The sequence below is a fragment of the Plasmodium gonderi genome (assembly GCF_002157705.1).
Source record: "Plasmodium gonderi DNA, contig: Chr01, whole genome shotgun sequence".
Classification (NCBI taxonomy): domain Eukaryota; phylum Apicomplexa; class Aconoidasida; order Haemosporida; family Plasmodiidae; genus Plasmodium; species Plasmodium gonderi.
Window position 1 is genome coordinate 405,029 of NW_021628925.1, and position 16,444 is coordinate 421,472.

General features: G+C 31.6%; 3 protein-coding genes across 3 annotated transcripts; 1 reads left to right on the forward strand and 2 right to left on the reverse strand.

Annotated features, from left to right (window-relative positions):
• Nucleotides 1-401: 401 nt before the first annotated feature.
• Nucleotides 402-3,905, forward strand: PGO_010750 (Cg1protein; the record flags this gene model as incomplete). Its single annotated transcript, XM_028685715.1, has 1 exon — nucleotides 402-3,905. One exon carries the CDS (start codon nucleotides 402-404, stop codon nucleotides 3,903-3,905), a length of 3,504 nt encoding a protein of 1,167 aa, XP_028541516.1.
• A 1,198-nt stretch (nucleotides 3,906-5,103) lies between these two features.
• PGO_010760 (glutaredoxin-like protein) lies at nucleotides 5,104-6,042 on the reverse strand (the record flags this gene model as incomplete). Its single annotated transcript, XM_028685716.1, has 1 exon — nucleotides 5,104-6,042. The coding sequence occupies one exon, from the start codon at nucleotides 6,040-6,042 to the stop codon at nucleotides 5,104-5,106; it is 939 nt and encodes a 312-aa protein (XP_028541517.1).
• A 677-nt stretch (nucleotides 6,043-6,719) lies between these two features.
• On the reverse strand, nucleotides 6,720-14,921 carry PGO_010770 (Cg2 protein; the record flags this gene model as incomplete). The annotated part of the gene is made up of 1 exon (XM_028685717.1): nucleotides 6,720-14,921. The coding sequence occupies one exon, from the start codon at nucleotides 14,919-14,921 to the stop codon at nucleotides 6,720-6,722; it is 8,202 nt and encodes a 2,733-aa protein (XP_028541518.1).
• Nucleotides 14,922-16,444: the final 1,523 nt, after the last annotated feature.

Consider the following 16,444-nt stretch of genomic DNA (forward strand, 5'->3'; position numbering starts at 1 on the left):
AATTTGAGAAATGAAATATATATTAATGCTGCAGAAAAAATGCTTACTATATAAAGACTTATATTATACGCATTCGAATTGTAGGGTCGTAGAATTTCTTTGTAAAAAATTAAAAATAAATTTGGAAGAAAATGTCAGGACTACTCCAACTAAGCAAACATCGTACGACTATGAAAATGTGTAGTACAAAAAAAAAAAAAAAAAAAAATCTAAAAAAAAAAAAAAAAGGGAAAAAGGGAAAGAAAAAAAAAAACAACCAAAAAAAAAAAAAAAAAAAAAAAAAAAAAAAAAAAAAAAAAAAAAAAAAAAATCACACACACACACACAACTACAACCGTTCATGCATATATAATGAATGTGTTTAATCTATTTAAAAAAAGTATAAAAGAGGAGAAAAAAAAATGTCGCTTGTGCTTGTACTTAGGCGTGCGCTTTTTCTAGTTGCAGTAACGAGAAACATACTAGTGTGCGTATGCTTCTTAAATACAAAATATCAAATACAACTAGATCTTACTATACCTAGCGAATTCCTGAAAATTGACAGATCGTATAAATATACCAATGTAACAATAGGAAATGACTCTTATCTTTGCCTGCTTAGCACACAAAATGGAATTTCTCCCAATGATAATCACTCTGGTGAAGTGAAGGAAGAGGAGCTGATGACAGCTTGTGACGAAATAGATTTAATTACAAAGACAGAAAATGCATCAGAAGGGATGAATAATTATGTAGAAGAAAAATTACATCAAAGTAATTACCTCATAAAGTATTCTGAAGACATGGGGATATATTACGAGTTGTCTGGAAAAAATGATTCTTTTTTATCGAATCCATTGGGGGTAGGTCAAATGAGTGGAAGTATAAACAAAGCATGTAGACGCAGACACGATGGCGATGAGAGTAACTGGACGAGGGGGAGCAGCATCACCAGCTGCAGTGGCAACACCAAATACAATAATGATCGTTCCGTTTTAGGAGGACAAAACGAACGAGGAGATACAAGAGCAAAGGGTAGGAATCCTGGAAAGAAGAAAAAATCCTATGGGCAATCACACGAAGGAAGAAGTAAAAACAATAAGAGACAGTTAGCGCTACAATGTAATTTCAAAAAATTGTATGACTATATTTTTTATAAACACAAATTTAATGCTTATCATAAGAATAGAATATACAGCAATGTGAATGAACAATTAAAGATAAAAAATCATATGATAAAAGGAAAGATGCTAACAATAAAAAATGTATGTATTGATTCATATAGTTCTTCTAGTGAAAATATTTTGAAAATTTGCCTCAACAAGTATGTGTCCTTTATTACCAAAAAGGGTCATGATAGTCAATTCTCAAGTGAGCACAAAACAGATGCATCTGATTTGAATAGAATACCAGCACTCGATTCTAACATAATACAAACACCCGATTCGAACAGAGTGCAAACACCCGATTCTAACAGAAGACATGTATCCATCTCGAGCTACTTGAATGATAAAGATTTGATGTTTGCCAATAACACCGTGGTTCAATACTACACAGATGGGACTTATTTCTTTGAAGCACTTTACATATGTGGAAACAACAATTTACAAATTAATAGTTTTGAAAAATTACATAGGATTTATTATCCAAGTTTTTTCGAAATTTATAAGCGTCTTAATGCAAATTTGAGAAACATTTATAAAATTATATTAAACAAGTTGACGAATAACGAATCTTATTTTTTTAAAACATTTTCTATGTATAAATACAGTGATAGCTATTTCAAATCGTTAAAGGATAAACTTAATCAAATTCTAAATGCTTTTTTCCCAAATGTAACACACTTGTATCGCATAACACTAAGTGCATACATGTTTTGTAATTACACGGATACAATAAATCCGCCAAACCATTTTTTACTAAAAAATTTAGTGAATAAATGTCACGAGTACAGTAAGAATGATGGATATATATACGAAGTTTGCATACCATATAGTGTCATTAAGTATGAGAAAGATGAATATGGATTAGTAAAATATCCCCTTACCTTGTTAGGCCATTCTGATCGTTCAATAAATGAAGGAAAACCATTTTACGAAAAAATGTACGATGCATTTCCTGTTTTTCAAAAGAATTATAGACTTTATAAAGATATTCAAAATTATCCCAGTTCACAAAAAAGTGTAACTGCACCATCTGCTGCTATTTCGTTGGGGCCCTCGGGACACGAAGGGGAAGCAAACAAGGAAAACGGGGCAAACGGGGCAAATAAGTCAAACGGGGAAAACAAGACAAACGGGGAAAACAAGACAAACGGGGAAAACAAGACAAACGGGGAAAACAAGACAAACGAGGCAAACAAGTCAAACGGGGAAAACAAGACAAACGAGGCAAACAAGTCAAACGGGGAAAACAAAACAAACGACGCAGGTGAAACAGAGAAAGAGAGAAACATAGAGCATGCAGTTCCTTATGCTGCTAGTCCTTCTTTTCCCCCTCATGATAATTCACCATCATCATCTATCCAGATCGATGGCTCATCCGATTTGACTCACTCTTTGACTATGTCATCCCTGTCATCAGCTCAGGGGGTCAAGAGTACAGATGTCCAAAAGGAAGATGATGTTAAAAAAGGAAGCGATTCCCCAAAAAAGAACGCTCACAATTATATGAACACTCATATAAACAGCCATAGTCATCACAATAATATGCAGCATAGAGAGGAGAATCCCACAATGGATAGCAAACATCTGAACCTATCGAACCATGGAAGATATAATCCCTTTTTCTCCTCTGCTTGGGATCGAATTCCATACATAAGTACATACATGATAAATAAACCAGCAGAAATATTAAAATATGGAAATGAAAATTTTTATAAGGCTTTAGCTATTGATTTAAAAGGAGGGAAATGTAAAAATTATTTAGATGAAGTGTATGATTATATAACAACTATGTATTTCGATTGTTCTTTACTTTATCAAAATGAGACTGAAACAAAAATAGTTAATGTTTTTCAAACAACAGAATGTCACTACTATGTGCATGTTACTTCCCCTTTTCTTTGTGCCCATCCGACTTTGCACATATCTGTGGGATCAGAAAATGAAGTTATAAGATGCTTCAGAAATGTATATGCAGCTAGTGCTCAAAGGGTTCGGTTATTTAATGAGGATGACAATGACAAGGGTATAAATTCACAAAACGATCCATACATGAGTGAGGAAGATCAATTGTACTTTGAGGAATTTGAAGAAAAAAAAAAAGAAATGCAAGAGAAAAAAAACATACATACATTTGAATCTGTTCCATTGAATACCCAAATAAAATTTGGTGTACAATATGATTTCGGGCTAGGAAATTATGTACGAAAAAGAATGTACAAAGGAACTCCCATTTTTCATATTGGGAATATTGTGAGACATCGTTACTGGAACTATGAAGCTGTGGTTGTCAGCTGGGATTACATATGCTACGCCCCAAGTGCGTGGAAATATTATATTTTCTTGGAGTATCCATCGAAATTTCAGAATTCTGTGCACTACCTTCTTTTAGTAAATAAGGGGGATAACAGAAAAGGTGAAGCTTTGCACGATAGTTCAATTCGATCGGTCGACAAGGAAGTTCAAAAGGATCACCTTAACAAGTGTACAACAAATTCGTGCACGAATTTCACACGTACTTCTACTGATAAAACCTCTGAAACAACGTCGAACTCCAGTGAAGAACAATTGTTTAATGATAACAATTTCCATTTTGCTTACGTACCTGAATCCAGTTTGGTGTATGGAGAAAAAATGATTTACAGCGAATATTTATCTCAGTTTTTTGATCACTATAACTCTTTTTTTCATTTTTATATTCCAAAAAAGGATCATATAATTTGGAAGCTTTTCCCTTATGATTTCTTCAACCTTATATTTTGACATGTTCACTTTTTTTTTTTTTTTTTTTAATGCTACTCTTATTCGTTTAGCGTAAATTTTGCAAAAGATGCCTTACTTGATGATGTTGAAAACGGAATTGTCTTTTTTTTATCGTTCCGCCTGAACAGATCATGAAGTTTGCAGTTTCTATGCTAAAAAAATATGCACACTTATATTTGCACACATATGTGTGTGTATATATATCTCTTAACTACTTTTTAATGCAGAACGTGTAGTACGTAGAATACAAAGGTGAGGAAACACCCATACTCACTTACCTACGTAAATCATCTCATATTCATTAAAGTCGTGCAAGTTGTCTATAAAATGTTTGCCTTAATCGTTGTGCTTTTTTTTTTTTTTTTTTCTTTTATAACTTTTCAAATTCCAGTGGAAGCGTTCGTAGTTCCAGAAACTTCTTCTGATCTTAGAACTATATGCTTCTCTTTGAATTTGTGCCTTTCATTTTTTTTTTTTTTACATCATTTTTGAAGCCCATTCTGCTCTGTGCTCTCTGTTTTCTGTTTTTTTTTTTTTTTTTTTTTTTTTTTTTTTCACGTTTAACTTTTAACTTTTTTGAAACACTTTTTTTTTTTTTTTTTTTTTTTTTTTTTTTTTTTTTTTTTTTTTTTTTTTTTTTTTTTTTTTTTTTTTTTTTTTTTTTTCTTTTTTTTTTTTTTTTTTTTTTTTTTTTTTTTTTTTTTTTTTTTTTTTTTTTTTTTTTTTCACGTTTAACTATTAACTTATTTGAAACACATTTGTTTTTAATAATACATACATGCATTCACACAAATGGGGATAAAATACACGTGGGAAAATTGTGGGGTCCTTTTCTTGTTTCTGGAAGTCCATTCCCTGGGAAGGTGATTCCTCGTTATTCCTCCCTCTTTTAATAGTGCTCATTTTGAAGCATCCAAACACAAGCAGCACACATTTGTATATCTCTCAATATCTATATATTTATATATATGCATATATGCATATATGTATAGAGGAAAATAGATAGGTAGATGAGTATATGCATATACATGCACATCCAAGTGCACTTGCGATGACGCTGGTGCACTGGGTTTCTTTAAAATACATATTATGGCATCTCATGGGAACAGAAAAATGGATACCCCCCCCCCCCCCTCTCCCCCTTCTTTCATATGTGTGAATCCATAAAATCACTTGATTATCCAATTAAAGTGCATTATCAATGCTCCAGTATGTCTTTTAATTTTTTATTGTCATGTAACTCTTGCAATTTGTCTATGCCTCCAACAAAATTTCCGTTGACATATAACTGTGGGAATGTAGGCCATTGGGAATAATTTTTTAAAGAACTTCTCAACTGTTCATTTTCCAATACATTGACAGTTCGTATTTCTTTGACCTTGTTTAACTTTAAAATATGTATTGCTTGTTTACTATATTTACAAAACGGGTTTAATGCTGTTCCTTTCATGAAAAGAACTATTTTATGTTTTTTTATTATGCTTTCAATAAAATTAAATGCATCTTCTGTTAGTTCTGCTTTCTTTTCTCCTCCACTTGGTGTATCATTGCATAGTTCTGTCTCACTGTTCAAATGATCGTTCACATTCTCACTACATAAGCTGTCTGGATGTCCCAATTCGCCTTGATTTACATGGTCTTTCTTTTCTTTCCCGAGAGTAATTTTCTTACTCTTTACATTCTTATAGCTTTTATTGTTTACAAAAAAACCACCATCTTCCCCTTTATTATTAACATATTTGTAATTATCCTTTCCATCACACTTAACAATTTGAGGACTTAAAAAGTAATTGTACCTCTTCTGTAGTACTTGATTTTTTTTTGGAAAATTATTTTCATAATATATTTTGTTGTTTACCCCCTTTATATTTTCTTTTAAATATTTTTTTTTTTTTTTTTTTTCATTAAAAGTTATGACAAAATTTTTATAACGTGTTAATAATATATTATTAGCGCATCGCTTCCCCCTTTTGATATTTATGCTTTCCAAAGGAGGTACTTTATTTTTCATTTGCAACTGGTTAAGGATGTCTATGTCGCAATATTTTTCCCTCGGCGAACAATTCATGTAAGTTGCATAAAAGGGGTGTGTACCAAGGAGGGAAACAAAATGGGAGAACATGTTGTGTTTCTTCATTCTGTTTTCCCCCTTCGTTTTTTCTCCCTTTTTTTTTTTTTTTTTTTTTTTTTTTTTTTTTTTTTTTTTTTCTTTTTTTTTTTTTTTTTTTTTTTTTTTTTTTGTTTTTATTGATATGTGCCTTCTTCTATGTTTTGTTTTTAGCACTTTACATTTTTATCAGCTCATTTTTAATACTTCACATTTTTACCAGCTCATTTTTTGACGCCCAAAATGCCCAACGAAAAAAAGTTTTAAGCCTTTTTTGTCTTAAGTATTTTGCACATGCAATGTACCATATAATATGACACACGTAACAACGCCCATACTTGTTTGTGTTTTTTTCTTTAATTATTTTTTTCTCCTCACCCACAAGCAGTAGTAAATTTTTTGCTTGTGTAAAACTTTCGCGCTTCAGGGGTTATTATATATACATATATATATTTGCTTGCATGCTGGCATATATGTACAAATAATATTAAATATTGTTTATAACAACTCGAACATATTCTTTTCACATAAAAGAAAACGATTTGATATCATTTTTAAAAGTTCATACGTGTAAGGAAGCACACCTACTGGTGCAAAAAAAAAAAAAAAAAAAAAAAAAAAAAAAAAAATTAATGTATTGTAACTGTGTGTGGTACTTCTTTTTACAGTTGCCAAGGCTGGTCACTATAACTCGAATCACGATCCTATCACACAGGAGGTGTAGAATCCTCTGCTGTTTTGCTGTTCTTCCCTTTTAACAACAACTCAAAGGTAGAACTGTGAAGGATGGTTTGAGTAGCAACAAGAGAATAATTTGCCATCAGATTGTATTTTTGTAGAATTTTCATAACACGCTGATGAGCAATATTCAAATCGATTTTATTATTCATAAGAAATTTAACAAACTGTTCATTATTTATATAAACCTCTTTTAAATTCTTAATTTGAAGCAATGATGGTATTTTGAATGTGAGAGGAACACTTTCATTCGTTTCGTTTAAAATGTCTGGAAATTCCTGTTTATATATATTTTTTTTAAAAGGAAATGGCATATATCTCCACATTTTATAATTTATGCTAATCATTTTATCATTAGTGAAATTTGAATGGCAATCCTCTTCTTGACTATTGCCATTCCCTCGTCCTACGACGATATTTTTTTTTTCTCTACTTGGAATTTCCAAGTCGTCAGTATGGGGTCCTTGGTCACAAGCTTCTGCATCTCTTTCACAATTAGGGTTAACTGTTCTTATGCAATTGTTGTTCCTATGTTTAATGAGATAATTTTCCTGAACATCTTTCAACAATGGAACAACCAATTCGATCCATTTCATGGATGCTTTTTCTGCTTCTTTTCCATACAACACATCCTCTGGTGCAGGCTCGCCAATCCCCTCAATGAGAAACTCAGTTTCAACAAAAGGCGTTAATAAATTTTCTTTATTTCGAAACATCCAAAATTGTAAATGCTCTTGGTAGGACAGGACGCAATTGAAAAGTAAAGAAGACAGTTCAAAAATCTTCTTTTTATCAGTTATTATGTCATTGATTACGCGAAAAAAGGAAATAACACTGATGTGCTTCATTTTTAGTAGCCATATTCTTATATACTTGTAAATTATATTGAGGGCTGAATTAATTTTTGAATTTATTTTCAGGATATTTTCCTCTGCAAGAATAAAATTTCTTTTTCTCTCTTTTTCCTGATTATGATTTCCCCTTCTTCTCCTGACGTAATAAAACCAAGAATCTTGTTCATCCACGTTTTCTCCAACGTTTTCAAAATATACCCCAATTGAGTTCGTCAAATAGTGCATGTCCCATTTGTAAGTGTTTTCGCCTGAACAGTCAGGTGTTATCGAACAATTATTTTTGTCCATGTTCAAAACTTTTTCGTCATTAAAAAAAAATATATTTTCAAAATCATTTTGCTCCTCCTGATGACCATTCCATGTATCTCTTTTCCTCTTAAGGGACGTTGCGCTTCCAATTTCGAAGTCAAATTCAACCTTTTCTTCCTCATAAGTGTTGTCCACTTTTGTATTTTTTTTTTCATCCCAAATATGCACACGTCTTTTCCTTAAAACGTTCCCACTTTTTAACTCCAAATTTCGTAAGGCGTACGCTTTTTTTATAAAATCCTTCCCAAGCAATATTTTTTGTGATTTCTCTTTCAAAAATATATCATCAATCATATGAGAATATGCATTTACCATATATTTTAATTTGTCCAAGTTCATTTTGTTTATCACAAATTCTTTACCCATTTCATTGGTCGTTCTTTGTTCCCTCTTTGTTTTGATTAGACTAGTCCTTACATTTTCATATTTTCCATTTTGTGTTTCTTCCATTGATTTTATTTTGTCACATGAATTTCCTTTCATGCTGTCGTTTCCATCTTCTTCACTCTTTTTTATCTTTTTATGCTGACCCGTGTTTGGGTCATTACTAGATTCGTATAAATGTTCGGAAATTACCTCCTTCTTGCTGCATAAAAAGTATTCATAATTTCTCTTATGATTTTTACACTCTCCAAATGACAATGTATCCAGGTGAAAATCTTTGGTGCTATACATAAACCATACAAGGTGTATGAATATTTCACCATTTTTACCATTTTCACCATGCTCACTACCTTCCTTTAGATAGGTATTCATATTAGCAACTTTTCCCTCCCTTTGATTATTCATATCGGATTGCCCATCCCTTGTGGAGTTCATCTTTTCTACCGCGTTTACTTCTCCTTCATTTTTTGTTTCTTCAGTTTTTTCATCTGTCCCTTTTGATAACGGTTTCTCGTGAGTAACTGTTGGGGTACCTGGCTTCCTCACAGCAGTAACATATTGAAAAACGTCATCTATCTCTGAACTCGTCAGAGTAATATCTGAGTAATGAACTCTAAGTTCATATATCAAAAGAATCCAATATTTTAACGTTCTTATGTGGTCTACAAGTGTATACAGTGTAGTGTAGAGAAAAATAGGTGGGACGAAAAAAATTTCAGATAACACAATTTGATTTTTTATTTTAAACAAGTATTTTATATTTAATATGAACATGTCATATTCTTCGAATATTTTTAAATCATTCATGAATATGCCATCTCCAAATATTTTATCTTCTTGTGTATTTTCCAAAAAAATGTCATTGTCTCCTGATGAATGTACATTATTACTATATTTGCTGTGACTCAAGGGGTAGTTTGCACATGAGTTTGTACTTTTTAAATTTATGATGTCACAAAATTGTAAAAATAAATAGATAAATAACTCTTCTTCATCCATATGGTCAATCTTTATGCGATTGCATGGGGGAATCCTGTTGTTCATTCTGTACATCATATAGGATTCTGCTCTTTTGGAGTGTACTTGATCTCCTGTTCCTTTCTCGAACGATGTGCTATTGGGGTCGTTGGTTGGGTGCTTTGTTGGGTCGCTGGTCGGGTCGTTGGTCTGGTCTCTATCCAGGCCGCTGTTCACATTTACATGCTTTTCGAAATCGGGAAAAAAGCCTTGCCTGTGATTATTTTTTCTGGGTTCTTCCCACGAATGAATGTATAAAGCACTTTTCCCAGCACTGTTTTTTGTCCCCTCCTCTGTTTGTTTCTCCACCTGAAGCATTACTTGATCTCGTTTCCCATCTTCACCATCCATATCAGGACTCCTTCGAAAAGGTGAATAATTTATCTTCTCCAAATCCCGAAATAAATGTCTCCCTTTTTTAAAAAATTTTTTTATGGAGACTTCCCTCGTGTGATGTTTGTTCATGTAAACTGTGTCATAGTGCGGAATAATCAGAATTTTGGAAAAGTGCTCTGGGTGAAGTATTATATAAAAAGATAAGAGCCCGTTCTTCTTTTCATTTTTAAAAGATTTAAATGCCAAAATGACAGTTAAGAGATTAACATAGTGAAAATCGAAATGATGGAGAAAATTCATTTGATGTAAAAAATTTATTTTATTCAAATGGTTACTCGTATTATTAATTAAAATGTGAAAATTGTAATGAAATTCAAAGGTTAAAAATATGAATTTTAGAAGTCTAAAAATACTTTTCTTCTTTTTTATATACAGATCAAAATTCTTCTTCTCTCGTAAAAATAATTTATTAATGCATTCATAAGGAGAATTGAATGAAATATCAATATAAAGTAATTTTTCTATCAAGTTCTCTTCATCCCAATTTTCATAATTGCTATATTTTTTCCCATTCGTCTTATATTTGTTCATCAAGTTTTTATTATTATTTGTCCTTATTGGGCATGCTAAAAAGTTATTTTTCTTCTCCTTGTCTAAGGTTACATTATAAGAGTCCTCTGATTTTTCACTTTGTTGCTTATTACATGTCGCGATGCTAGTGAAACCACCATCACCATCTCCCTTTGTCAGAGTCTCATCATTGCTAAGAATGTTAAAATTGACTGAGCACGCAATTTCTCTGTTATATCCACAATGATGGATAACACTGATATTCATCAAATGGCAATTAGAGATGTATATATCTGAGGATAATATTTTTTCTAAACAATAAAGTTCTGTAAAAATATTCATAACTGAGAATATTTTGCTCAGAACCGAAAAGAGGTACAAAATGTTTTTTGGTGAACATTCGTCTTTCATTACTACATACATTTTTTTTAGCTGAACCCAATCTTTGGTTATACTTGTTTTCTCGTGTTGAGAATTTATTTCTTTTGAAACTCGTGTTCGTTCCTTTTCACCTTCGCTGCCCATTTCGAATGTGTCATCCCCATTTGAATTGGCTTTCGATATATCACTTTGATTTTCGCTCACTTGGGTCATTTTTATCTCCTGAATTTTTGCATTTATCACTACATTTGCACATAAAAAAGATACGTCATTGTTTTTTAGCACATTTAAATTTTTTATCTTCATAAATCTCTTGCATCTTAATGGGATTTTAAAAAAAAAGGATCCACTAGTGTGTATTCTGATCAAAAAGGAAAATTTGTTTTTCACCTGACTGTTCATATATTCTTTACTCAAGTAGTACTCCTCCTCATCTACTGCACATGATAGATGCAGCATGTAGTTGCTGATGTAGTCATGTGGATATTTCTCTTTCGTTCCACTCCGTTCATCTTGCCCCGTATGTTCATTCGTGAACTTTTTCTTATTAATGAAATATTGCAAATCAAGAAAATTTTTCTTTCTTTCTTTTCTCAAATGGAAATACATCTTGTCATAGCCAAGTCGAATCGTGCTCTCGCCTTCGCTTTTCGTCTGGCTCTTTTCTCCTTCTACCTTTTTCCCCACTCCTGTATCTGATTTGCTTCGTTGAAAAGACGTGATCCTATACGATGATCCTCCCTTAGATGAGGAAAAACAGAGCTGATTGGAAAAAACTGCACATTTGTAATTCATCTGTAAAATCTTACTCAAATTGGAAAACATATTTGAAAATATGTTTACTAAATCACGAACACTGTTAAGATAATGTTTAATATTTTCCCCAATGGGATAAGTTCTATGTATTAGGGGTATTGTGAAAAATAGTTTTCCCTTTTTGTTTTTCTTCTGTTCCGTACCAGTTTTATTTTTTTCTGAAATTATTTTTTTATTTTCAAAAGATATAACAATATATGTGTGAAATATGTAATCCCTTTCGATCATCATGCACAAGAGAAGAGGTGTGTTATCATAAGTGTAAATTGTGAAATATAAAATTGTTACGAAATTTTTTCTAAATGAGAATTTATCTTGTGTTTCTTTCTCTCCTCCTTTTTCAGTCATATTATGATAATTACTCTCGTTAGGTATATTTCCTTCGAATTTCTGTTGAGAACTGCCTAAATTCATCATTTCAAACATATGACTTCGCTCATCGTGATTATTTCTTCCCATTTTACTACTACCTGTTGTTGTGCGATGCATATGGTTTGGCTTATCAAATTCGACTTTCGCATCCTCTGTATATTTTTCCTCTTTTGCGCCCTCTGCATATTTTTCCTCTTTTGCGTCCTCTGTATATTTTTCCCCCTTTGCTTCGCGCGCATATTTGTCTCCTTTTTTGATCAATTCACGGATATATGTTTCAAATTCCTGAGACTTCTTCTCCTCAATGACATCTTGTCTGAGATTGGAAAAGTGAGATTTATGAAAATTTTCACGGTAAGGTAGATAAAAATAAAAATCAATGAATGAGAAAAAGCTTTGAAGGAATTTGGTTAAAACAATATTCGATGAGTAGTCGTATTTTTTTAAAAAGTCATGTAATTTTAATTTATAAAAATGAAAACAAGGACAAAATTCATCATTCGCAAATTCAAAATTGAAAAATCTTCCTGCCTTTATTTTAATCAATCTTTCTTTTAATTCATTATACATGTATACATAAAGAGAAAAACGTTTCAATATGTATATTACATAAATCATTAACTTTAAATCATAGTTAAGACTGATCACATTAATGAATGCCTTATTCCAATTGCACATGAAAATAAACTTTTCACTTTGTCTATTTAAAAATAATTGAATTTTCTGTTCATAAAATATGTATTTCAGTAGGTATGAATTCCAGTTTCGCTTTTTTATCCTTATTATTTTTATTCGATTTGTTAAGGGCGTCGTGTATTTGTTGTTGTGTAAATTTCCAAAATGGTTACTTCTACCTACATTGCATAATTTTTCCTCTGCCTCTTTTTCTTTATCCTGCAGAAGATTTTTTTCTTTTTCTCCCCCTTTGATATTTTTTCCTTTTTTTTTCATTCCATGCTCGTTAACACTCCTTATCTGCTCACGGATGTAGCTCAGATCGAAGAAGTAGTCTTGGATCAACTCATGAATTCCTATTGTGTTATTCTCGAAGGAGGTTTCACTTCCCCTCGCGTGGTTATCAAAGTATGGTTTATAGATTAGTGATCCCTTTCTCCCTGATCCAAAGTCAGCTGTACCTTTTTTCTTTCCATGTTTTTTTTTCCTTGCTTCCATTCCATCAACAGATTCTTCCACACTATCTACCGCTTCGCCTTTAACATCCCCCTTCACACCATCCATTATGGAGAATTCCTTCAGAATGGAAAACAAAAAACACGTGACACAATTGGATACACGAGCTAGCCAATTTTCCAAGTGAATATAATGAGGGTCAAAGACAAAGAGTTTTTTCATCCTCTTTTTTAAAAAATGGCAAAAAATATACTCATAATAAGACAAAATGCTGTCAAATGATAATTTTTCTTTTTTCTCTTTTTTAAAAAAACTAAAAGGCCACAGAAATACATTTATATTTCCATTTGCGTTATTTAAAACAAATTTTAAGATAATTTTTTTTTCATTATTTTTGTCATGTAAAGGAATTTTTTCAAAAAATTCATATATTCCTTTGCTCAATTCAAACTCGTGTAAATGAATATCCAAGTGAAGCACTACCTCCTTATCACTCATGTTGTAATTGTAACAAGATGGTGTTACTTCTACTGTATTGTTTCGAAATTTTTTAAAAATGTAAAATTTTTTTATCCGATAATTAAAGGAGTTGTACTGATTAATACACCCTTTGAAAAATTCCATAATCTGTACATTGCAATAAAAATGACTTACTTTGTAAATTTCGTATAATATATCTTTGCATGGCAATTCTTCTCTCTTCGTTCTCTTTTCCATCTCCTTGTGATAATGTTGTTCTATTCTTCCCATTCGTGAGGAATATTTCTGCTTATATTTACTCTTTTTTTCGGATTGCAACAGAAAGTCATCACTTTCGCCGCTATCATCGTCACTTCTGTGGTTTTGATTATCTTGATCTGAGTAATCTGAACCGTTCCTCTGGCCACCATAATCTGAGTCGCTCCTCTGATCGGCATAATCTGAGTCGCTCCTCTGATCGGCATAATCTGAGTCGCTCCTCTGGTCAGCATAATCTGAATCGATAGATTTCGATAAGATGTGCATCTTGTCGTAATCACATACCCCGTTCGCATCATCAAAGTGCTTTTCCCCTGATGTTTCTCTAAACTGTTTATCTATCGAAGGAGCTTCATCTTGAGTTCGAGATGAGGGGGGCGCGTGGTACTCTTGCAGTTTCTGCATAACTGCGTAGGTCAGCAAATTGATAAGATTTGCATTGTGAGAGGAATGCAAATTCATTTGATTAAGAAATGATATATCTGCTTTTACCATATTCCAGGTTACAAAATCGGTAATAAATGAAACCTTTACTTCGTTAATTATATCTAGTTCTATAAATCCATCAGAAAAGATAAAATTAACTTTATTTTTTGGTATCCTTGATGAATAATAATTTATTAAAAACTCATCAACAATTCTTTTTTTCAAAATATTTATTTCATTCACATTTAAATTGGGGATAAAAGAATCTGTTGGATTACTTAAAATTTCTTTAAAAAGTGTAGGGAATCTAGTATACGTACCTGTTGCTAACACATCTAAGGCACATAGAATGTTATTTTCATTTATTTGTAAATTCATCAGTTTTAATTTACACAAATATAGTTCATATTGATACTTGGTTTTTAGTTCCTTATAACTTTCTCTATATTCAAAAAGTTCTTTAACAATTTCATTTATTTCTTTGTAGTACTTTCGAAATGCATCTAATTCTAACACTTTCAAAAAACATTCCCTCATATGCCTGCAGTATTGTATTAGTGCACTTCGAAGGTTATGGTAATTTTCACCATTGTCGTTGTCTACTCTTTCGCAAAAAAGACACCAATCATTTATGCACCTCCTAACCACTTTTTTTAAGATTACCCCATAGCTGATTCCTTTATAGTCATCATATTGGTCATATTCATCTGGATTCTCTCCCTTATCGTGCTTGTAGTTCTCGTTCTCCTTTACGTACATATCTTCCTCATTGATTTTCTCCCTTTCGGTCTGACAGACTGACCCCTCAGGTCGTTCTTTACCATCCGATATCATCATTTTTCTGTGCAAGTTCTACAATTGTAACTACACCCCTCCTCATAAACACATAATGTATTTCATATGTATATATATGTATATATATATATATGTGTGTGTATATATACACCCATGTATTATATTCTTCTTTTAGTTTTATTCACTTGGGTTACGTACTGTTTATGTTTTCTCCAAGAATAAAAAATTAGCTATAGTAACAGGTCTGCTTGCCTTTCTCCCTTTCTCGCCCCTTTTTTTTTTTTTTTTTTATTTTATATTTTTTTGCCAGTATATAATGAAAAGTAGGCCCATTAGATATTATGTCAGTGTACGTGCATAAATGGCATTGGTCTTTCTCTCTCCTCACTTCCATTACCTATGGTTTACGTATGGATGAGACACAAAAATTTTCTTCAACAATTGTCGTGCGAGGAACTCATTTGGTGATGGTTCCCTGTTTTACTCCATTTCGCACCATTTCGGTACTTGCAAAAACTGAAAAAATCATCTCAACGGAAAAATTGAGAACAAAAGGTGCTAATGAGAAAAGCACATACAACTAAAAAGAAATAAAATAAAAGAGAGAAAGAGAACTTCTTCAAATATGCCAATTTTAAAAAAAAAATTAAGGTTTATAAAAAAAAAAGGATGTAAAAAGTGACAAATTGAAAATTACTTAAGGTGTTCTTTGTGGGTAAAGCATGCACTATAATAAATAATAATAATAATGTTTTGCTTAAAAATTAGTAGTAAAAAAAAAAAAAAAAAAAAAAAACGGAAAAAATAAAATGGCCCTTAGGGAACTGGTAAAAAAGAAGAAAAAAAAAAAAAAAAAAATTTACTGATGTTTTTCTCTTGTGCTATAATATATGCTAAATAGTTTTTTTTTTTTTTTTTTTTTCTTCTTTTTTGCCATTTCCCTTAGTTGATAAATATATATGAGAAATACTCTATCTCTTCCTACTTTTTCCAATACACACAAATTAAAGATTTTATTTTCATGATATATTTATGTTAAGAAGCCTCTGTGATTGTATAGTTACACACCAAATATGCCATATATCATATATATAATATATGTTCCCTCAACCATTCCCACCTTTTTCTATGTGTGAAAATAAAAAAAAAAAAAAAAATAGAGATCTACACAACTGTAAACTGTATACAATGAATACAAATAAATCTACAAAAAAAAAAAAAAACAGCTTCTAAAAACTCTCCACCACAAAACAAAAAAGAAGAGAGAGAGAGAGAGAGAGAGAGAGAGAGAGAGAAAAAAAAAAGAAAGATTATTCATAGAAGAAAGCATATTTTTTTTCATAACAAAAGTGTGAAGATGGCCGAATGGTCATCAATCACTATGCATGTGAATGTGTATGTTTTTTTCCTCTGTTGTTACTTGAGAAAAAATGCTACACATATACGTTAAAGATACATGAAGAGTCAATGTGATAACTGTGCTTATATGCTGTCTTCTAATGACATATATTTTCCATAGAAGAAATTAATATTCATTTGATCATATCAATAACAAGTGTGTTGAA